This window comes from Lithohypha guttulata, assembly GCF_036872675.1.
Source record: "Lithohypha guttulata strain CCFEE 5908 chromosome Unknown scaffold_5, whole genome shotgun sequence".
Lineage (NCBI taxonomy): Eukaryota > Fungi > Ascomycota > Eurotiomycetes > Chaetothyriales > Trichomeriaceae > Lithohypha > Lithohypha guttulata.
In genome coordinates, this window is record NW_027042754.1 from 1,124,130 (window position 1) to 1,146,277 (window position 22,148).

Here is a 22,148-nt window from a genome sequence, read left to right on the forward strand (position 1 = left end):
GAGCCAGCATAGTGTGACACGATTTGGCACTTCGCCCGTCGCCTTCGAAATCGAGCCAGCATGATCGCTGGTCGAGGTCCAGTGACCTTCAGTGTCACTGTGGCCATGTGCGTGCTGGCCACAGTCTTCGTCGCTGCACGCTTCTTTACTCGCATCTACATCGTTCGATCAGTTAAGAAAGACGATTGGTGGATATTAGCAGCATGGTTATGTGCACTTGCCTTTTCAATCGCCATATGTATAGGCGTGTCGGACGGCCTCGGTGTCCATTGGGATGACATACAAAGCGGTACACGGGACGACTTCAGAAGAGCTCAATACGCCTACTCGATCCTCTACAATCCATGCCTGATGCTCACCAAAACCTCAATCATCGTCTTCTACCTGTCGGTCATGAGCAAAGATGCCGATCCGATCTTCAAGTGGTGTGATTGGATTACACTGGCCGTGGTGAATATAGCAGGGTTGGCCTTGACATGTCTGAACATCTTCCAGTGTCGTCCCATTCCTGCGGGGTACCTTTACCCAACCCCGGAAGATGCATCCTGTACCGACATCGTTACTCTTTATCTCTCCTCTGCACCTGTCAACATTATCACAGACCTGGCTCTCCTCTTGTTACCCATGCCCATCCTTACCGGACTGCGACTTCCGCGAAAACAAAAGATTATTCTCATCTGTACATTCAGCGCCGGCATATTTGTTGTGGTGGTCGATATTGTGAGGATAGCTTACCTGCAAAATGCGTCTCTTGACAGATTTACGACAATCGATACAGGTGGTGGTACTCAGAGGATTGTTGAGACATCTGATTTCTCTTGGGACGCTAGTCTGAGCTTCATGTGGAGTGCAATCGAGGTCAACATTGGCATCATCTGCGCCTGCGTCCCTAGTCTCAAAGCACTGTTCTTGAAGTTTGCACCGAGCTTCATTAAGGACAATGACTCAGGCATCGACTCTGGAGGCAGCATGGATGGCTTCGATAAACAGGAACCGCTGAGCACAATGAATACCAATGCCAATGTCCTCACTCATCCTGCCGCTTTCAGAACACCCACCATTGCAGAGTATGCCGGCGACGACGATGGGGATTTCATGGGCTTCTTGAACATGCTTGCTGATGAGCCTGAGCGTCGCGAGAGACCGCGAAAGTCTTCTATCACATCGCGGGCTCTGACACGAACCACCTCAGCTGTATCAGCCACATCCGACTTTGGTTTCGTCAAGATGGACAAGAACAGGAATATGCTAAAGCTGACCAACCGACAGAGTCTATGGGCTGTGTTTGTTGTTACCGCGATCTTCTTTCTTTGGGGCTTCGCATATGGTTTGTTGGATGTCCTAAACTCCCAGTTCCAGAGTGTCGCCAATTTGTCACAAGGTCAAGCGCACGGTCTGCATGGAGCTTACTACGCCGGTTACTTCGTTGGACCTCTGACCCTGGGACGCTTCTTTCTCCATCGTTATGGCTTCAAATCCACAATGATCCTCGGCCTTTGCCTGTACGGGTGTGGTACTCTCGTCTTCTGGCCATCTGCAGTCCTTCTGTCATACCCAGCCTTCATCGTCTCAAACTTTATTGTCGGTTGTGGTCTGTCTTGCCTCGAAGTGGCATCGAACCCTTACATCGCTCTCTGTGGTCCGCTTGAATATGCAGAAGTCAGACTGAATTTCTCTCAAGCGTTTCAGGCAGTTGGATCTGTATGCTCACCTCTATTAGCCCAAAAGGTTTTGTTCAAGAGTGTCGCTAATAGTACATCATCTTTGGTCAGTGTTCAGTGGGCTTATCTTGGAATATCACTTTTCGATTTCCTTCTCGCCCTCATTTTTTACTACATACCTCTCCCTGAAGCCACAGAAGAGCAACTCGAGGAGCAAGCCGAGCGGCGGTCAGCTGTCTATCGTACGCGTGTCAAACCATTCAACATACGTGTCGTGTGGGTTACACTTGGGCTCGGCTGTTTTGCTCAGTGGTGTTATGTTGGTGCTCAGGAAGGCAATGGCTTCTCTGCAAGCAGTCTGATAGCTCAACTTGGTGGCGATAGATTAAGAACAGGTCAGCTGGACACTCTCGATTTCGAGACGTTGAACCGTACCTCGTTCGCCCTCGGTCGCTTCTTGGGATCCTTCCTAAACTACGTCATCAAACCACGCTGGCTGCTCATGAGTTGTTTCACAGGCAGTATCATCCTGGTCGCTCTTCAGATGAATGCAGATGGGGCAACTGGTATCATCATTAATAACTTGATAAATTTCTTCCAAGGCAGCATTTTCCCAATAGTGTACGCAATCAGTATGCGAGGTATGGGCGATCAGACCTTCAACGCAGCAGCTTTAATGACCGCAACCATATCTTCAGGTGCTGTAGTGCCGCCAATTGTCTGGGCGGTCAGGAATGCAAGAGGTCTCAAATACAGCTACAGTGTCATCTTGGCGATATACTGTTTCGGATCCATCTTCGCCCTTTACCTCAACCTTGTGCCAGCGGCTATACGTCAAGTCGACCCCGTCCACGAGAACCGGAGTCGTAGACGGAGAACATTTAGACGAGCAACCACTGCACGAACAAACAGCCAGTTCTCCGAGACAGGTGTGTCAGAGATAACAGAAGAGAAGCAATTTGGCATTCAAGGTATTATCGCAAGACGAAGAAAGAATCACAAAAAGCACATGTCAGGCGTGTCTTTCTTGCCATCATCGCAACACATTGAAGAGTCAGATCCAAACATGTCTCCGTTAAGTCCAAAGCAGAGCCGTCAGGACGATGACAGCTTGACTAGCACGAGCATAACAACGCCAGCTCCAGCGAAGGTGCATAATCGTCAACGTCGAGTGTCCCTCCAACCAGATGTACACTATATCGAGCCAGATGCACGCCACGAAGAAGTACCGACCATTGAAGAGTCTGATGCGCCAGACCTCACCATGTCAGGCGGAAGTGGCGAGGATCTAGGTGTGCCACCACCCCAACCTCCGAGGCGGGAGTGGACCGAGGAGGACGATGTGCGCGATGATTACCATAAAATTCTGATGGCTGTAAGATGACACTAACCAAAAGTTGTACCATTTTGGCCTGACCAGAGAGTCGCTGTTCGTAAATGCTTTTGTGATTTTATTTGCCAAGCGTTCAAGCGAAAACGATTCCCACGACTCTCATATTGTGTACAGATTCACATTCTATGTATGATAGCAACAAAACAGTACTGCATATTTTGTCAAAAGCTTTCACTTGCTCGCTGCATGATACACTCCGAATGCTGTTTCGGTCTTGTTTGCTTGATGAGTATCAGCTTGATTTACTGGACAAACAATTCTTGCTGTAGTGTTCCTGAGTTTTTGATACGGTATTCATGCAAGAGAAACTGTGGCTGACGCCTCAACGATTAATGATTCGTTATGTTCCAAACAGAAACGAGACTGCCGTATGCTGCGCGACGAGCCGCACTCGCCGCAGCACGATTTAATGCAAATCATACATGCTCGTATAGCAAGCCCAAAAAGTGAGGCCTTGTGGTTCAGCTATATCACGTTCACTTGCAAGCCACATGTACACAACAGTCTTCGACAGCACGCTCCATGGTTCTGCAGAGCGCATTGTGTGGAAAGCTGTAGAGAACTTCAGGCTTTGAGTGTCAATGTAAGAATTGGCAGTCGCGAAACTCGGTGGCTGGTAACCGCGACAGCAGCCGTACTGTCACTCGTGCGCACGAAACACTATCGAAGTATCGCACGAATGTCCACAACCCGCACAATTGACCCAGGTTTTGTCGCATTCCGTTACGGCGTCGATGTCCGGTAGCTGGCAGTCTACAAACTTACGGTGTGTGGTAAGAACAACCGACAGAATAACAAAACCACAATCGTCATGACTTCTGCTCGACGCAATTACGTTCTCGTGCTGTTATCTGATCTGCATTCTGAAGTCTGCGATCGCACCTCAGAGGCCATCGGTATTGTCGCCAGACGAAGAGTCAAGATCACTACAATACTTCTAGATGTCGCGAGTCAGTGAATCGGACGAACCAGGTGAGTGTAATGGCGCATGCACCTGGAAAAATTGAAAGTTCATGCAGTGTGAAGTCTTGGGCTTGACGAGGTGAATACCTGTGGTATGAGGTGAACGCCGGAGGAGGGACCGCTGCCACGTGTGATATGAACTACGCTCAATCAACGCCGAGCACAAAGAGGTAGAATAATGTGCGCGCCCTCGGCATTCATCAGAATGCAGGTGTCTAGACGAGCAAATGCTGCAGGTACAGCAGGTTTTGCCAGCGAATAAGCACGACCTGTTCTGTCGTCCACTGTTTGCGCGACCAGTGAACATAGAGAATTCCACCAGATAATGGATATCAGAAGTATAGACGATGGAAGTGCTTGCATGTAACGCAAATTTTCAGACGGTCAGTAGAATACAAGGTCCGAATTCCACATCTACCGCTCTATAGCCTGTATCGATCCAATCAGACAACATCCGTACCTGGCCAACCAAGTCCGTTCTGCGCGAGGATGTCACAACGCTTATGGACCCGCTTGGCCCGGCCACTGTCGACTGCGGCTAAAAGCGATACACCGATTTGCTGGGGAAAAGATCGGCATGATAATGCCTGGGTATTGAGTCTAGGTACCCGAGGTCAAGCTTTCCGCTAGAACATGCTCAGGCTCAATTGGGTTTACCTTCCTTGTTTCGCGTTGCGCCGCCGGGTCTGCAAGGAGCAGTCTCAAACTCCATCCTGATCCACAGCTCACCACTTTCTTTTGTGCGTTTCAACCGCATGCGGTGTCGCTGCCGGCCGTTGCGGTACCTGAAATTGCAGGGCTGGACTGACGTGGATGGCGCTGAGAGGACTCCTAGTGAAGCTCTGTACGCCTCGCTAGAAACGCGTTAGACCGGGTACCTGATTCTCCTGATCCATATTGCGCACCAGGGGAAAGTCGTCCCTAACTTGCATAATGTCCACTTCTATTACCCCCGGTAGACTCCTCACTCGCAAACAAATACTTGGTATACAGAGTCGTGCTCAGAAAAACACTTCGCTCTTTCTTTCCATACACTTTTCGTTCCGGCAGTGTTCGAGGCCATTTCATTCTCTCACATTGTCCGTTGTGACATCCGGTCCTTTCTTCATTTCGCAAACTACAAAATCGTTCGTCTCGCACGACTCTTCTCTTTCTTTTCCCAATCCGTCAATCACACTCTCCTTGTGAACGCGCATTCATTGTGTACTCGACGTACCAAATCCACGTGGCCATCGCCATACAACAAAGAAACACTTGAAGTGATTCTTATCCTATCCTTCCTCGACCCCTTCGAATTTGCTGGCTAGACCACGCAACATCAGTCCAAACGACAATTCTTGAGCATTCAACACAAGTCAGTCATTCTCGAAGAATAGACAACATGTCCTTCAGCAAGATCGTCTTCGCCGTTTCGGCATTCGCAGCTCTGTCCGCCGCCATTCCACTGAACATCCCACGAGACGTTACCTCAGTCGTCACTGAAACCTCTTACACCACTGTCGATGTCCCAGTCACCCTCTGGGTCGATGAGAATGGCAAGCCTATCAAGACTGAGGCTCAAGGCGTCAACTTCGCTGAACAGACCAAAAGTCTGGAACTGAGTGCGTTACCCTCGTCAACTTCAATTTCAACCAGTAGTGCCATGCTTGTTCAATCCTCTCCCATAGCAGCAGCCCAAGTCGTCCCAACTACGACTCCAGCTCCTCCAGCTCAACCAACTACTACGACTTCGACTTCGACTTCAACCCAAGCCCCTGCTGTAGCTCCAACAACCACAATCGCTTCGTCTGCTTACCAAGCTCCAACTCCCGTCACTCCTTCAAGCAGTTCTAGTCCAGTAGCCTCAGCCTCAGCAGCACCAGCAACTAACAAAGCTTCATCAGGACAAGTCACTGCTTCCGATTCCGCTTCCTGCGAAGGCACAGGCAACGCCTGTGTCGGCGACATCACTCACTGGGACGGTGGCCTCGGCGCCTGCGGCTGGAACGTCGACTCCAACTCAGAGTTCCAAATTGCCCTTCCTCACGCCTTTATGGGTACTCAATCGAATGGCAACCCATACTGCGGCAGAAGCTTGACTGTGCTAAACCCACAGACTGGCGTAACTGTCCAGGCCACCGTTGGCGACAAGTGCATGGGTTGCGTTGGTCGCTCCATCGATTTGACCAACGCTCTCTTCGCTGCTGTCGGCAACGGCTGCGATGGCCGATGCAGTGGCTTCCAGTGGTGGTTCAACTAAGTTGTTGGCCATCCCGATCCTGAAGCATCACCTCGCACCATATACGCACATCACAACACATAACGACATTATCTCCTGGCAGCCCAGGCAGATACTTCATCAACACAAAACGTCAATCCAGACATATCACGGCGTCGGTTTTTGGATTCTCAGATTTAGAAAAAGGTTAGACAACTTCATGTACCCAGCTTTAGAAGAAGAATATTCGACGCAGGTCATTAGCAAAATGTATCAACCACTTTCAGCACTCAAGCATAGCATAGCATGGAACAATCAGGCGAAACAGATATGTACAAGATGCTATCTGTCAGCGTTGGTGAAGGAGGAGTATGCATAGGATTGGAGTTTAGTAGACTTTTTCTGAAATGGAAATTTTGATACATGACTTTTATTCTTACACGTTTCTCCGTTTGTTTTGTTCGTGTTCGGTCTGGCGGTGTGATCTATGAGTGTGTGTGGTCAAATTTCATCACGATGAGATACGGAAGAGTCAAGTAGTTATGTGCTTGCGATCAAGAAGGTCAAGCAGTCAGGTTGGGATTATTGGCGTGGGGTTGTCGTTACGAAATGAGTTGACATCCAATTTTGTCTACGCTTCTGTCTACGAAGCGTCTTTCATTGTCAAGGATAGTGTCTCTTTTCCGCATTTGAGCTCATCAATAATTGCTCTTGCTATATGTTCTCCGGCCTTGAGTTCTTCTTTGAGCCTAGATACATACGTACTATTTTAGAAGGACTTTGGCCGAAAAGCAGCCTACTTCGAAACACAGCACGAGCGGCGAACAAATATGGATTCAGAGATGTATCTCCTCAGAGACGCATCTGCAGCCATGGATGCGAAGGACTGCAATGAAACACGAACAGAGACATTTTTGATACTTTTCTCATCTCGGCACAAATTTGACAACATCTATCATTGAGGGAAATGGACTGATGAAGCTTCGAAAGTGCCCGTGTAACGTTCAATCACAAAGACAACAAATGCATGGTTTTGCCACAAAGTAAGAACCGCATTGCATTCTGACCTACATTGTTCAATTCAACAAGCAGTAAACGACAAACCGTCCGACTCGCATTCATCGAGATACATCAATCTCGCAGTAACATAGATGCGCAATATCAGCCGAAAGCGAACTGAGCAACCACGATCAACTCCCGTAAAGGAAAAGATCAAAGAATTTGACCAGATTAGATAGGCTTGTGTTCCTTCTCGGTCACTCGGGAATGTGTGGACGCAACTGAGACTAATACTGTAGTGAACAGTAGTCGATGCATTCAACAAGGGTTTGATATGAGTGCCTTGACAATAATATGGAGAAAGGAAAAAGGAAGATCAGGTGTTTGTTTGAGAGAAGTGAGAAAAAGATGGGCGCGGATGGGATTGGCTTGGCGTGTTTGGTGCGTTTGTTGATCTGTTCTTTTTTGTTTTCAGAGTTTCGTGCTGCGAGCGTCAGAGGTTTCATCTCTCGATGAGATGCTTCGATACTTTCGCTGGCAACACGACGGCAAGGAACAGGAACGATGTACTGACGACCACGTTGATGGGATGGTTTTCTCGACTTGGACTTCTCAGGTCAAGCATACATCTTCTATCCAACACATCCAAAATGTTATCCTGGGTTTATCGCGGTTATTCTGATTCTGGGTTTCCAAATAAACCCAAGGAACCCCAAATGAGCCCAGATAAGCCCTAACAAAACCCTACAAAACCCTACCACGGCTTCGTCGTTCCGTCATATTGATAGAACGTCCCACTGTCCTCCAATCCCTTACTTTCATCTCGCAGTACCTTCAACATACCTGAAATACTCTCGTGTGGCTCAAGAATCGCACCATCACCACCCATCCTTGTCTTAACCCATCCAGGATCCATTACTATCACCCTGACACCTTTCTCTTTCAAGGCATGCGCCTGATGCGCATTAACCATATTCATCGCAGTCTTGCTAACAGCATAAGCAGTACACTTCACCATACTAAGTCCAATGCTCGCTAGACCACTAGTCATATTTAACACTGTACTCCCCTCCCGCAGATGGCCCTGAACAGCCTTTACAAGCTCATTCGGCCCAACAACATTAATCTCAAAATGCTGCCGAAGTTCCTCAGGAGTCACGTCTAGAGCTGTGCGTGCAGGGACACTGTTGATACCGGCATTATTGATAAGGTAATGCAGTTGACCATTACCAAGGAGTTTGGAGACTTCCTGTCCACATTTTACGACAGACTCGACGGAGCCTGTGTCACATTCGAGAATTTGGATTTGGGAGTTCTGCTTTGCGAGTGTTTTTAGGTCGTCTAGCTCGCCTTGCATGGAGCGGACGCACGCGAGGATTGTGTTTTGAGAGGATTCTGATGATATTTGTCGGACGAACTCGAGACCGAGACCTCTGTTGGCGCCTGTGATGAGGTAAATTTTGGTTGACATGATGGTGGCCGTGCTTCACTGCAGGGGCTCTCAGATGGTTGTGTAGACACAGCGCATACACTAAAGAGATTTTGAATGCAAATAGTGGGGGGTCAGTGTGAGATATAATAAGTCACGACGCTGTATACCTTCAATATAGGAAGAGATTGATGGCCAAAGTACGTGGCTAAAAGTAAGAGTTATGGAAGCCGTAGTGGCAATTACCAACAAGCAACATGAATTTTGTTGCACATTTACATCTGCACTCGTAGCTGGTTGTGTTGGTCACGCTGCTTCATCATGGCTGATTGATGACGACATATGGATACAATTAGCCAAACTCGTAGAGGTCAGCGCGAGTTGAGTCGATGATGGTCTGCCCACACTACTTGCACAAGTAAAACGCGTATTAATCGTTTTTCCACGCAGGTCACGAAGAAGACGATGTAGGAGCTGTAAATTTTTAATGCCGTTTGACCGAAGTGACAGGCAGGAACAAGCTAAGACTTCTTCTCAGATTCTGACTGGCTTGCCCCGGTCGTCGACTAGGTGCTCCTCGACTCGCTCTGGGCCATCACCAACGCCTGTGCAAATGACTCGACTAACACCAGCCTTCAAAGTCATTACGGTCTTGGCCTCCAAACCACCTTGTTCATTGGATGGAATCTGGGCACCGTACTCGCCCTCCCAACCTTTTACCTGTTGCAATACATACCTAAACACGCCAGCGACCAACTTTTCATTTTCCTCTTCGTAGTAGATCACAGCGTTTGGCCCGGCATCGAAAGTATATGCTGCAATCAACTTACCAGCCTTCCTGTTGCAGGTCTCTACCGCATTCATTGCGGCTCTTGACACGTCGTTCAGATAATGAATGGGTGGCCACGAGTCGAGACAAGTAGCATGGAAGCTGTTGCTATCCCTCATCGTGATCTCAGCAAACTTGGCGAAGTCTTTAGCATGTATGGCTGCTTCCATTTCCTCCATGCGTTGCGGAACGATCGATTCAGCTCTAGTTTTGAACAAGGTGCTGGTCTCTACTGTGGTCTGCATTCCAGCAGTAGATGCAACACCCTTCTTGTCGGCACTCACAACCAGAATCAGCGCCTTCAAGTTTGGCCAATGTGAAACCGGAGCAATTTCTTCAGCGATACTGTCCGAGCCATCTCTTGCAGTTCCGGCTCGCCATGCCACATAGCCACCCATTAAGCTCCTGCAAGCACTTCCTGAGCCTTGCCTAGCGACCAAACTTAGTTGTGTAGGGGTGTGAGGTAGCTCGTATAGATTGGCGATAGCCCTAACGAGTGCTGCAAATCCAGCAGCTGAAGAGGCCAGACCCGCAGCAGTGGGAAAGTTGTTTATAGAGACGAGTTTTAGTGGCATGGTAGACAGCTTTGGCGCCGAAGGATTTTTGACCTCGATATCATGTCTGAATCTCTTGAGAAGCTGTAGACATGCCTGTGTGCGTTTGTTTGACTGTATATCTTCGGGCTCATCGTTCAGTAGTAGAGAGTCTGCTCCGGTATAAGAGGCCGAGCATGAGGCCGTGGTATGGGTCTTCAAGCTCTTCTGAGACAGAGTGACGGACAGTGATGAGTTTGTCGGCAGGTTGAGAGCTGCATCTCGCTTGCCCCAGTATCTAACGGATGTCTTGTCAGTTTTTGCTTGTTCTCGCTCGAGCGGAGAGCAGTTGAATGCGTACCTACTTGATCACCGCGATGTTCACTGGAGCAGTGGTACTCGCTCTGTAGACTGTGTTGTCAGACATAATTGACGGCTGACACAGTTGATAGAGAGCTCTTTGCTATCAAGACAATCTGACGATGAGCAGGGGTCGAAGTTCAAGATGGAAGGCGGGATGTACACAAATTTCTTGAACGGGAAAGAGCGATGCGCTTCCCCGGATCTTCAGACCCTGCAGGATCGACTGGTGCAGGATCCATTGCGATCACTCTTCCACGATTCTTTCATCGCACCTGCATCGCATTCAAGTCATCAAGGTAGCTCACTCCTCGAACAATATTTCAACATGGGTTGGTGGAAAGCAGATCCAGTACCAGCCTCTACCGAACCACCACCACCACCATTGCCGTCAGCACTACCTCTATCTCATCCGCCCGTCGCGAGCACCTCTCAAGCAGATGCCTGCCCTGTAGACTCCAAGACTCGGGAAATATGGCTGCAGCAAGCAAAGGCACAACGACAGCAGCAAAAGCGGCAACAAGAGCAAGCCGTGTCTACAATTCCATCAGTGACGGCACCCACTTTTACCAGTACCACCGCAGCGCAATCGCAAGAGTGCTCCTCTGATCGTATATCGCAAGCTCCGACCACTGAATCCATCACAGTTCCTCACGGTCGGACTACGAGGACTCTGTCACAAGACAGAGAGGTCTCAACTATCCCGCGAGCACAACTCGGTCTCCCAGCATCGACCCCGTCCAATTCTGAACAAGAGACAGGCCAGAGCAAAAGTGGCAACTGGATCTATCCATCTGAGACACAGTTTTTCAACGCTGTTATGCGCAAGTCGACCACTAGCACATCTCCTCAAGACCTTGCTCAGTCCATCTCAAGTATAATACCCATACATAATGCAGTCAACGAACGCGCGTGGCATTTGATTAAACAGTGGGAAGGCGATTCCTCAAAAGCTTGTGGCGGACCAAAGCTACTGAGTTTCCAGGGCCTTGGTGCTGGTGCTCTATCACCAAAGGCCAAATGGAAGACTACAGTCATGGGTGCCTTGGAGCCATTCGACAGGCACGATTGGATCGTTGAACGTTGTGGAGGCCAACAAGTAGAGTACATTATCGATTTCTACCAAGGCAAGGAACGAGAAGATGTTGATCCGAGACGCCGAGCTCAGGAACTCAACTTCTACCTCGATGTTAGGCCTAAATTGAACACTTTCGAAGGCTGGAAAATGAGAGCTGAAAGATACATGGGCTGGAGATGACCCGAAAAATCTTGCATCTCATTGTACCAACATCATGCACAAGTTACTGTCAACAACTCATCTCAAACTCTACCTATCACGCCTTGACAGGTATAAACCAGCAAGGCTCGATGACAGACTACAAATCTCGATTTCTACGCTTCAAGCTGACTACAGCACCATCGCCTGCCTGACCACCCACTTCATCTGCTAGACATTCATTTCACACACTAAAGTAGTGTCCACACATTTTTGTCTGTTCGTGATCTCTTGTTCATATGAAATGGCAGAACCAGTCTTAGTCTACTAGACCTTAAATCTTTCAACTTTAATGCCAGAGTAATCGAACAGCAGTCCTCGGATATCTTCATCTGTGACAGGTATGCGTTTCACACGGTCAAGCTGTCAGTCCTTGCAGTCGCTTACGGTGTACAGGAAAAGACGCCGTGCGGTCGCTTTCGTATGTTGTGCCTCGGCATAGCCGCCTCTTAAGCCGGAGATGTCCCTCTTGATACATCTCACGGCGCTGTGCCCGATGTGCCGGAGGCGACACCACGAATAAGTCGATCAAAACAGTGTTCGCTCGAAAGACTGCGAGGACAACCTAGCCTGAAGTTTGATCAGAGAGAGAAGTCTAACATTTTGATCTAAAGGCCTAACAACCGGTTCAAAATGCAGACGATGCTTAGTGGCAAGGACGTCGCCAGTCATAACACTCGGTCCTCCTGCTGGGTTATAATCGACGCCCATGTGTACGACGTGACCACATATCTCGAAAAACATCCAGGTGGCTCACAAATCTTGCTGCAGTACGCTGGCAAGGACGCAACGGCAGTCTACCAACCAGTCCATCCTAAGGGGACTCTTGATCGATTTCTCGAACAAGACCAACACCTTGGACCTGTTGACCCAACAACGTATACTCCTACGACTCCGACCGAGGGTAAAAGTCGGGATCAAGATCCTCAGCAGCAACCCCAGAAGATCGATATTCCACGTCTACTTTCTTTATGTCTGTCGCTGCATGACATTGAACGAACAGCCGAAAAACTATTGTCGAAGCCTGCATGGATCTACTACTCTTCTGCTGCTGACGGTCTTGGTGCTCTTGAGAATAATACCGTCGACTGGCGTAAGGTTGTGTTACGCCCACGGCTGATGCGCAATGTTCGGCGAATTGACACTTCCCGCACTGTACTTGGCCGTCGGTTAAGATATCCTTTCTTCATCGCTCCTGCAGCTCGGGCTGGACTGGCCAACGAAGACGGTGAACAGTGTTTGGCACGTGGCGCTGCAAGGAAGGGCATCGGGTACTGTGTCAGCAGTGTTGCGAGTTTTCCGCATAACGACATCAGTCGTGCATACTATAATGAACTCAAACAGAGTGGAGTTAATAGCAACTACGGCGCATTGTGGTTCCAGCTCTACATTGCAAACGAAAAGACGGTGACCTTGGAGCGTATCGAAGCTGCCAAGAAGGGTGGCTACAAAGCTTTAGTGATCACAATCGATTCGCCAGTCATTGGGAAGCGCGAAGAAGACGAACGATATCGTGCCGAGACCAGCGCCGAGAGTTTGTCTAGCTCATTTTCGAGTGCTCAAGAACCACCACTATCACCACCGGAGGACGCCACTAACGACGAAGGTGATGGACCTCTACCTTTGCGAGGTGTTCACTCCTCAACTTTCCGCTGGGATGACCTTAAATGGATAAGAGAAGCATGGCAGAACTTGGGCCCTATTGCTCTCAAAGGCGTTCAGACTGCCGAAGATGCGGTATTAGCAGTCGAGCACGGTATTGACGCTATATATCTCAGCAACCACGGTGGTAGGCAGTGCGATGACACCCCGAGCTCAATTCATACTCTGCTGGAGATACGGCGCTTCTATCCATGGATTGTCAAGGAGCGAAAAGTCGATATCTTCCTGGACGGCAGCATTCGACGTGGTGCAGATGTTGTGAAGGCGCTTTGTTTGGGTGCCACTGCTGTCGCTTTAGGCCGTCCATTCATGTACTCGGTCTCCATGGGCGATGATGGCGTCCTGAAAGCTATACAACGTAAGTGAAGCGGTACAACTTCGCATTAGGTAATCAACTAACGATTGATTTAGTGCTCAGTGACGAGATCGAGACTACCATGCGGCTTATTGGTGCGACGAGTATAGATCAGCTGAATCCCGCCATGGTCAATACGAAGCGATTAGAGCTGGAGCTTGTTGATAAGCTTGACGAGCTGCGGGTAAGGCCTCACAAACAATCGAAATTGTGAAACAATCCGCACTGATACACAGCAAATTTCAACCATGGTCCGACTAGAGTCTAGTGAACGATTTTGTTGTCAAACGTAATGGTAGTGTTTGCCCTGAGAATCAGTTTGTTTGCCACTGATCAGCTAGCAAGCCGTCAGTCCCTATCACTCCAGGAGAGAGTAGACACATCTTCCTATCTCTAAAAGAGGTCGTTCCACCATGATCAAATGTTTCCTCATTTCACGGATCGATACGTCCTTACTGTATCCGATGTCACTTAAAATGTGTCACCACATTTCAGGTTATGGGTATATCATTCAGTCTTCTTTCGTTGCAAGACACAGGATTGATCTACCTGTATATCTTCCCTTCAGTTCCTCCAGTCTCTAAGAAAGGCGCATTACATCAAGATGTCTCACACCACTATATCACTTCCAGCGGCTGGAGTAATCTTTGAAGATGGAGATGTAGTCATACGGGCTGGCGACCATAGCACAGGACTGTTCATCGTACAGGCTGAGGTTTTGGCCAAGCACTCCTCTTGGTTTCGGGCCATGCTCTCGACAAACTGGAATCAATCACGATTAGTTAATGTAAAGGGCATATGCAGAAAGGTCTGGGAGTTCGAGGTCTTCTTTAATAGAGAGACTTGCTTGGGGTTGCTAAAACGAAAGGAAAGTCCAGACATGAAACCTTTTCCATGAGGCTAACTCGTCAAAAGGACGGTGCTATAAACGAAGTCAAGCGCGAGCGACCCCCAATCGACGACGAGCCCTTCACGGCGTGGTCGGACTGTTCATCCGATGATGACTATCTGAACTTGCTTGGCTCTTCGTGGACTCTCGACGTGATTCAAGGTCTACCGTATCTTCAGTTCCTCTTCTCGAGCGTGCAACCAAAGATATCCCATGAAATTGCTGTGTATGGAGACCCGGTCCGTGACAGATTATATACATATGCGAGCTACTTAGTGCCGTACCAGCAGACGATCCCTTCACTCTCCAACGATGTCAAGATCTCGGACTCGCATTCATGGGCTGACGATCGATACGCGCCCTCAGCAGAGCGTGCTCAGCACTATGTCAAGCTGATGTGGAGAAGCTTCCCTAGCCTACTTTACGGCCGCCCCTTACATTCTGTGGATGGCTTCCGGCTCCTGAAGCGCATGCGGCTTGCAGCTAATCTTGTTGCCCTAGCCAGTTACTTCGGAGCACTAGAAGCTGTGAGACCAGGACTTGAGCTCTTCATCCTGCACCCTCCTGGCATCTGGAAATTTATTGCAAAGAATGCCAGATTCGCCGTAGTGCTAGGCTGTTACCTCAAGTCTATGCCTGTATACATTGACGCAACAAAACACCTGACTGGCTCCTTGCTACCTCTGTCCTCCCTAAGAAGCATTGATCATTTAGATTCTATATGGCATGCTCTCAGTTGTGAGACCGACGGAACCAAGCTCTCTCCCTGTCCGCCGTCTGTGGTTGGCTTTCTCATAGAAGCAATGGCTTGTATGCAGACGACTGCTACATCGGATCAACAGGAACTTATCAATACACTACGCGTGGAGACAGCGGCAGATTATAGAGCGTGCATGGCTTTTTTTGAGTCTGTCCTTCAATTCTGTATTCTTTCCTGTGAACTGGTCCTTCTCGAAGGATATTGCACTACTAGTACAGTAGTGTCAGATAATGCACTTCCATGCTTGGCTCCTCGGCCAAGGGTTGTCGTGGTGAGATAGGTCCTCATAAATACATACATACACAGCATTGCGTTGGCACAATGGACATTGACCTCCTACGCACAGCAAGTGTAATCAGGTCAAAGACAAAATAGAAAACGAAGATTAGAGAAACAAGTATCGTTCATGGGTACCATCACAATCTATGTACTTGCACAGCCGTTACCATCAGTCAGCCCATTTCTCCGTACAAAGTCCTACCAAACACCGTGGCAATTGCTGCCCATTCGTTACATTCTCAATATATGAAGTCCACGCCACGTTAAGCATGATATCCGCTCTGCTGTATGGGTATAGAAATGATTGACCGAAACTGTATTTGCATTGAAGCATAAGCCGCCATCCACTGACCCCATCCCCATAGAGCAAATAAGAACGAGGGTCAAGTTAGGGGCGCCTGCTCGCCAACATGCTCCTTGCCTGTTCGTGTTCTTCTCCAAGATTGGATCCAGACTACCAACCACCATTGCCTGTTCTCATGTTCATGATTGGTTGGTGCTGTTGTTGTTGTTGTTGTTGTTGTTGTTGATCTGACCCGTAGGTTCCTCCAAACAACTGGTTCCTGACATCCTGTCTCGATTGAGATAAGCCGGCGCTAGACTGAGCCTGCGAGCTAGGTCTTAGCCACATAGACTGAGCCAACTCATCGTATGCTTCCTGCATTAGGCCGCGGCTCTTCTGATTGTGCTCACGTATCTTCTCCTCCCAGCCACCGTATTGTAACTGTATACCACCGGCACGTTTGCTGGCTTCCTTGATGACAGTGGCCCAGGCTCTAGAGATTGATTCGTAGGCTTCCTGTTTGGCTAAGTTGTACTGTGCTGTATCCCATTCGGGCAGTTGATGTATTATCTGGGTCAACCCATCCAGGTATGTGAGACTGATTGAGGATTGACCTTCATTAGGTGGTAGAAAGTGAGGAGTGAAATCCGTCAAGGCGTTCAGTAGGTTGTTCCATTGTGGCCGTACTCGATCGTAGGAATAGTCTGATCGTGGGTTGGGGCCCAGAGGGAAGGAGGAGCGTAGTTCTTGCAGATAGTGGTTGAGAACTTCTAGTGTGCTATTGACGGATGGTCTAGGAGCGATGTGAAGGATTTCATCTCTTAGTTGTGGGTTTCGATCGGCCAAGGTCTTCAGCACCGATCTCAAGCTGTCTTTCTCGAGCGTTTCTAATAGGCGGTCGACAGTCAATGGTCTGCCGGTCAAGTTGGGTCTCGCCTTCTTCCTCGAGAACGGCTGTTGTGTTGGTAATCTTGCATTTGCTGGTTGTGGGGATGTGCTCATTTCATCGTCTTCGCTGGATGGAGACGCTTTCCGCTTTCGAGGATTAGAAGGAGTATTGTTGGCCACTAACTGGATGTTAGAACTGCTGGTGTCGTAGGTAGAAATATACCCACTTGATCTTGTAGGAGAGAGACGTTGGTACTCGTGGAAGTGAGGAGGAATTGGGGGTGTAGCTAGGCTACTCATGATTATTGGATTGAGCGAACCTCTCAGAGTGAGATGTTGTTGTACTGAGATCGGACGAGGTGTTCAGGACAGCGGAGGGGCGAGGCGTGCTTCGTTTTGGTGTCGGATGAGTAAAGAAGAGGATCGTGTAAGAGCAATATATTGTACGCGGTACGTTGCAGTCATCGGAAGGTATCAGGTAGCAAAAGTGGAGTGTGTAGGTTGAAGGTGCAGTCTGAGGAGTCCACTAGTGATACTTTCCTGGAGTGACAGACGATCGACGCGTGATGCTATTTGATAGCCAAGCCGTGTGACTAAGTACTTGCCGAGCTGTGCATGCGACAATCATTGAAAAGCGGCAAAAGTCCAGACAAACGAAACTATCACCCACCTGCACTTGCATTGTCCGCTCATCGTCACTGCACAAAGCCAACCACATCCCACGAACGTGGTAAGTGAATTCCAGAAGAGGATGAATACCTAGAGTCGAAGTAAAAGATATATAAAATTATATACGTAATATCTACCTGTCATCGAAGAGTGAACGTCTACACCTCGCCTGCTACTCCACCATACCGTGATCGTCCATGTATACTGGAAACATATCAACTTTGAAGCTCTGCGGACACATACCAGGATATTGACCATAGGCCATCGCACCGAAACCATGTGCCTCGATTACACATCAAATCTCCTTAATCCTCAATCCTTGACGACTCACGCTGGTTCGGCCCTCATCTCGCCCTTCCAGCACATGTGCAGCTGCCTCAAGCCGTCTTCGTAATTTGTCAACTGTCTCTCCAGCCTGGATCCTGCCCATGGCTGGACTGCCTGACTGAATGCTGGCTGTTAGGACCGAGTTGCACACTCCACCAACCGCACCCAGCAGTCCTAGCACAAGGTTCTTGTCCACCTCGTCGAATCGTATACCGGGCGCAAGCGTGAAGGATGGATCGGCCAATTTGATCAGGCTTTCCATCAAGATTTCGACGTTCGGTATAGGCTGAGCTGCTGCTGAGGACGCTGTGTCGTTCCAGGTAGTCTGTGGTTGCGCTTGTGTCTGTTGTAGTGGTAGTGGTTGCTGCTGATACTGTGCTGCAGTACGTTTTGGCAAAGAGTGAGACCGTCGGATCTTGCTTGTGCCACTGTCTATCCTTTCCGGGCTGGCCATTTGTGCTTGCAGTACAGTCGAACTAGTAGGCGGGGGAGGAAGTGAACCATCCGGCGGCATGGTTGATGAGTCTACAGTGTGCGGTTCAAGTATATAGGACTCGGGCTGTTGCAAGCTGCGGTTAATCACAACTTTACGTTGCGGGCTTGCAGCTATTGTGACGAGGATCGGACTGCCCTTGTTGTTTGACGATGACAGAAGAGGTGGTACGCCATGGATTCGAGATGCTGAAAGGAGGCGTTTGTGGCCTGGTCCCTTTGCTGGCGAAGCTGCCGTAACCGTGGCTTGGGATTCTGGTCTCATGGACGATGGCCCCGGAGTCGCCATCGAAGACTGTCGCGAATGACCAGGAGATGGTGTTTGTTTGCCCTGGAACCGTTGTGGCACGCCATTGTCATTAATGTATTGAGCATTTTCGCCTCCCATGACACCCAACCCGATCCCTGGTGATGCAGACGCTTTTTTGTGATCGTAAATTGGCTCAAAGTGCTCCCCTTGTCGTGGTCGCAGAGGCGATCGGCCGTTTGGCGATTTGGTTGCTATAGGCGTGCTCCGTCCTCCACCCTGTGGAGATGAGAAACCATATCGACTGCGTGCTGGAGTGTTTTGAGCAGTACGGTACGCTGCATGAGACGTTGGAGAATAGCCTAGGCTACTGCTCGGGACAGGATCCCAATTGAATATCTCATTTGGTGTCTCATCGTACTCTTCCCCTTCTGTAGCTGTCTCAAAAGTCGCCGACGTGCTCACCGAGTCCATGCTTTTACTCCTAGTATGTATTCGTGGCATCGGTGGCGCAGGTAAATCGACTCCGAGAGGACTCCTCACTTGACTCTGAGGGATGTAGTTAGATCCAACCAATGATCTCCTAAATTCAGGCTCGTTCTCATCCACATCGTTTAGGCCTTCACTAATTTCAGGCTCATCATCCGCACTCGATACATCGACGGGCGTACGTGCACCAGCTCGGCTCGTCTCGACGCTTCGATCGTCGTCGCTCTGTTCGTCGCTTCCGCTATCGCTACCATTTATGCTCTTGCCGGTATACGTGCCCATAGCACTATGGAGGAACATGTTCTCGTAGTCAAATGCATCCAGACGATCTTCATGTCTTTCAGCTGCTGTATTCTCAAACGTACCATCGCCCTCCGCATTGCCGAAGTAGGAACTAGGGATAGGAGGAACCTCTGGCTCGACTTCTGCTTCGCGAAGTGATTCTTCTAGCACTTCATTGAGGTATATCTGTTCCTCTTCGTTTTCGGCGATCTGGCCTGTACTGTTCCCTTCGTTCTCGGCATAGTCCTGCCCGTCCGAATATTCGCTTATTGAATGTTGTCTGATGGGCGAATCACCGTTCTGCGAGTCGTTGTTTTCGTGTCCGTTGGTAAAGTCCGATCTCTTTCGGACCAGGGAAGGTGTGTTTCTATCAGTCCTTGCTGAGCTAAGCATGCGAGCTTCAGTATCAGGAGTCATCCTGCCAATGTCCAAGAAACGTGAATCAGCAGGAGTCTCAGGAGCAACTCCCATCTGTTCGTCGTAGAGCTCTGCTTCATCCTGCGGCACAACAGGGGAAGCTGGGGTCTCCCCGCCTACACCAGCACTGGCGTGGAGCGGACTACCAGACTCTTTGTATGCTGGCGACCCTGCGTACCACTGTTCAGCATTTGCTAGTGGGCTCGGACTCCTGTTACTTTGTAGACTCCTTCTCCTTAAGTGATCGGCTTTTGCCTTTGACCTCAAATCTGCTATCCGTGATTTGAGATCGATCATCTGCTCCTTCAGTTCCTTAGCTGACTTGGTGCTTCCCGAGCTTGTGGAGCGAAGAAGTTGCGGAGGGGTTTGTTGCTGCCGTGGCGCTGATTGCTCTACAGGCGTTGCTAGATGCTCTCTACTCACGGTGGCGGCTCTATGTATGCCTAGACCTCTCATGGTTGGCACCCTCATACTCTCAGGAGTTGTCTCAGCAGTGCTCGGGCTGGCTTTCTCTTCCTCCTGCAGTGGGCGCAGTGGTGAGTTAAAACTTCTTGAGCTTGATGGACTTGGTTGTGTTTTACTGGGTGTGGTCTGGCTGGTGTCCGGAAACAGGCTATAACGCATGGGACTGCCATACTCCAGTGCGCTCGCTGACCTCTCTTCGAGCCTTGAGAAACGCTTGTTTGTGCTCGATATGCCAGTCTCGCTGTTGCCTCTTAGATGCTGCAGACTTGCACTTGTCCTGATTGGAACGATCTGCCTGTTCTTTGCCAGCTTTGTCGCACCTGCGGCAGATATGCTCCTGTACAATCCTCCCACTGGCTGGTGCTCTCCACCTAGATTGGGAGACCGTTGAGGCATTATTATTGAGTTTCTTGCGACTTTCAGATTGTCCTCCATGTTTGTCAACCTCTTCCGAGCATTTTCCAGGATCTTTTCTGCACGCGCATTAAGCGCAGCCAATTCCTCCTCCTCTCTGCTCTGTCGTCTGCTCGTTACTTCCTGCGGTTCAATCTCAAGCATATCGTCTCTTTTCATTTGTGCCAGATCAGCTGCGACACGACTCGACAAGACCATACTGGAATCAAAATTCTCCCAGTCCCCTACATCGCTTCCGCCGCTGGAGCTCGTGCTGAGCGAACTCACCCTCTTCTTGTGTCGTAAAGATGGCCGCGTGGGTGTCGTAGACCTGTCTCTTTCTGCCGGTGTGGGACTTTGAGGTTGTTCCTGGTGATTACGCACAGTCCGGCTAGACCTAGGTGTGGCCGTGGCTTCACTCTCCTCGTAGATATCGCTCAAGGGTGCACCATGTTCATAACCTGTGTACATGGCGACTTGGGTCGCCGAGCCGTGAGGGTGTATTGAGGTAGGGAGAGGAGCAGTGAGGCGGCTGGGCATGAGAACAGCGGTTGCGACTCCAAGCTCTCCTGTGCTATGTCGTGGTGTAGAAGTCGTGCTGTTGGACAAAGTCTGGGTCAGAGTATCGTGTTCGGGTTCGAGTAGAGGATGTGGTCCCTGGTCATCATCGTCGCCAACAGCCGGCCTGCGTGCCCAGGGCGGAATAGGCACAATCATGTCCGGGTTGGTCAGAGTAGGAGAAGGTGGATTGTCACGGATGATGAAGGAGTTTACTGATACTCCGGAATCATTGCGGGCGTGCATGGCTCCACGATGAGCCATGTGGAAGGTTATTGTATACTCGGGCAAATATTGACGTCGCGAGGTTCACGCTACTCGTACCAATGTTGAGCAAGTCGTCGCGACCGAGCGAGTCGCAGCTCTAGATACGCTATGCCATGCTGTTGGGATGTGAAACAGCTTTCAACTGTCTTTCAATGTGTCTGCTACCTTGACAATGATGTGTCTCTAAGGATGGCAGCATGTCAGCTGAAGAATTGCGGTGATCAGGAGCACGGTAAATTGTTATTAGTCGAGGTTGGAAGCAAGAGTCGCACGAACTGAGGAGTCTTTGAGGCTAGCGAAGCATCAGGCGAACCAGTGGCCACGCAGCATGTCCGCTAACCAGTCCGTTTGAATTGGGTCGCCCAATGAATGAAAGTCTTTCGGGAAGCCCACGCACCAGAACCCCACCATCTCTGTCTTCAAATGAGCTGATGTTGGTGCACAACCTGCGTCTACTGCAAGGTACAGAAGTGTCTGCAGCACTGTCTCATGCCCCTGCATTGAAGAGCCAAGTTTGATGAAATTCTCCAAAACAGAAAAGAGTGCCAACATGAGCAAAGACTCATCTATAGATCGGCGTCTAGGGAAGACACATGTGTGCACGGTTGAGCGACTCGGCCAGCACAGTCTCAACCACGTTCCTGACCGAATTCGAGGCATTGTGCACGTTCCCATGAGAGACGGTCGCAAGTGCTTCTAGATGACATGAGCATTTCCCACAATCTCTTGCCGTGATAATAGACGAAGCAAAGCGTTCTGAGCAAGCAGTAAACGTGCTACTTCTCT

General features: G+C 49.5%; 8 protein-coding genes across 8 annotated transcripts; 4 read left to right on the forward strand and 4 right to left on the reverse strand.

Annotated features, from left to right (window-relative positions):
- Nucleotides 1–60: 60 nt before the first annotated feature.
- On the forward strand, nucleotides 61–3,045 carry LTR64_006860 (uncharacterized protein; the record flags this gene model as incomplete). Its single annotated transcript, XM_064901186.1, has 1 exon — nucleotides 61–3,045. One exon carries the CDS (start codon nucleotides 61–63, stop codon nucleotides 3,043–3,045), a length of 2,985 nt encoding a protein of 994 aa, XP_064752262.1.
- Nucleotides 3,046–5,398: 2,353 nt separating this feature from the next.
- LTR64_006861 (uncharacterized protein) lies at nucleotides 5,399–6,256 on the forward strand (the record flags this gene model as incomplete). Its single annotated transcript, XM_064901187.1, has 2 exons — nucleotides 5,399–5,618; nucleotides 5,685–6,256. The coding sequence occupies 2 exons, from the start codon at nucleotides 5,399–5,401 to the stop codon at nucleotides 6,254–6,256; spliced, it is 792 nt and encodes a 263-aa protein (XP_064752263.1).
- A 1,775-nt stretch (nucleotides 6,257–8,031) lies between these two features.
- Nucleotides 8,032–8,684, reverse strand: LTR64_006862 (uncharacterized protein; the record flags this gene model as incomplete). Its single annotated transcript, XM_064901188.1, is given in 2 exon segments — nucleotides 8,032–8,045; nucleotides 8,057–8,684. 2 exon segments carry the CDS (start codon nucleotides 8,682–8,684, stop codon nucleotides 8,032–8,034), a joined length of 642 nt encoding a protein of 213 aa, XP_064752264.1.
- Nucleotides 8,685–9,176: 492 nt separating this feature from the next.
- MVD1 (diphosphomevalonate decarboxylase) lies at nucleotides 9,177–10,431 on the reverse strand (the record flags this gene model as incomplete). The annotated part of the gene is made up of 2 exons (XM_064901189.1): nucleotides 9,177–10,302; nucleotides 10,370–10,431. The coding sequence occupies 2 exons, from the start codon at nucleotides 10,429–10,431 to the stop codon at nucleotides 9,177–9,179; spliced, it is 1,188 nt and encodes a 395-aa protein (XP_064752265.1).
- Nucleotides 10,432–10,692: 261 nt separating this feature from the next.
- LTR64_006864 (uncharacterized protein) lies at nucleotides 10,693–11,622 on the forward strand (the record flags this gene model as incomplete). The annotated part of the gene is made up of 2 exons (XM_064901190.1): nucleotides 10,693–10,975; nucleotides 11,012–11,622. 2 exons carry the CDS (start codon nucleotides 10,693–10,695, stop codon nucleotides 11,620–11,622), a joined length of 894 nt encoding a protein of 297 aa, XP_064752266.1.
- Nucleotides 11,623–12,273: 651 nt separating this feature from the next.
- LTR64_006865 (uncharacterized protein) lies at nucleotides 12,274–13,871 on the forward strand (the record flags this gene model as incomplete). Its single annotated transcript, XM_064901191.1, has 2 exons — nucleotides 12,274–13,660; nucleotides 13,714–13,871. The coding sequence occupies 2 exons, from the start codon at nucleotides 12,274–12,276 to the stop codon at nucleotides 13,869–13,871; spliced, it is 1,545 nt and encodes a 514-aa protein (XP_064752267.1).
- A 2,168-nt stretch (nucleotides 13,872–16,039) lies between these two features.
- STS1 (Tethering factor for nuclear proteasome sts1) lies at nucleotides 16,040–17,056 on the reverse strand (the record flags this gene model as incomplete). The annotated part of the gene is made up of 1 exon (XM_064901192.1): nucleotides 16,040–17,056. The coding sequence occupies one exon, from the start codon at nucleotides 17,054–17,056 to the stop codon at nucleotides 16,040–16,042; it is 1,017 nt and encodes a 338-aa protein (XP_064752268.1).
- Nucleotides 17,057–17,720: 664 nt separating this feature from the next.
- LTR64_006867 (uncharacterized protein) lies at nucleotides 17,721–21,359 on the reverse strand (the record flags this gene model as incomplete). The annotated part of the gene is made up of 1 exon (XM_064901193.1): nucleotides 17,721–21,359. One exon carries the CDS (start codon nucleotides 21,357–21,359, stop codon nucleotides 17,721–17,723), a length of 3,639 nt encoding a protein of 1,212 aa, XP_064752269.1.
- Nucleotides 21,360–22,148: the final 789 nt, after the last annotated feature.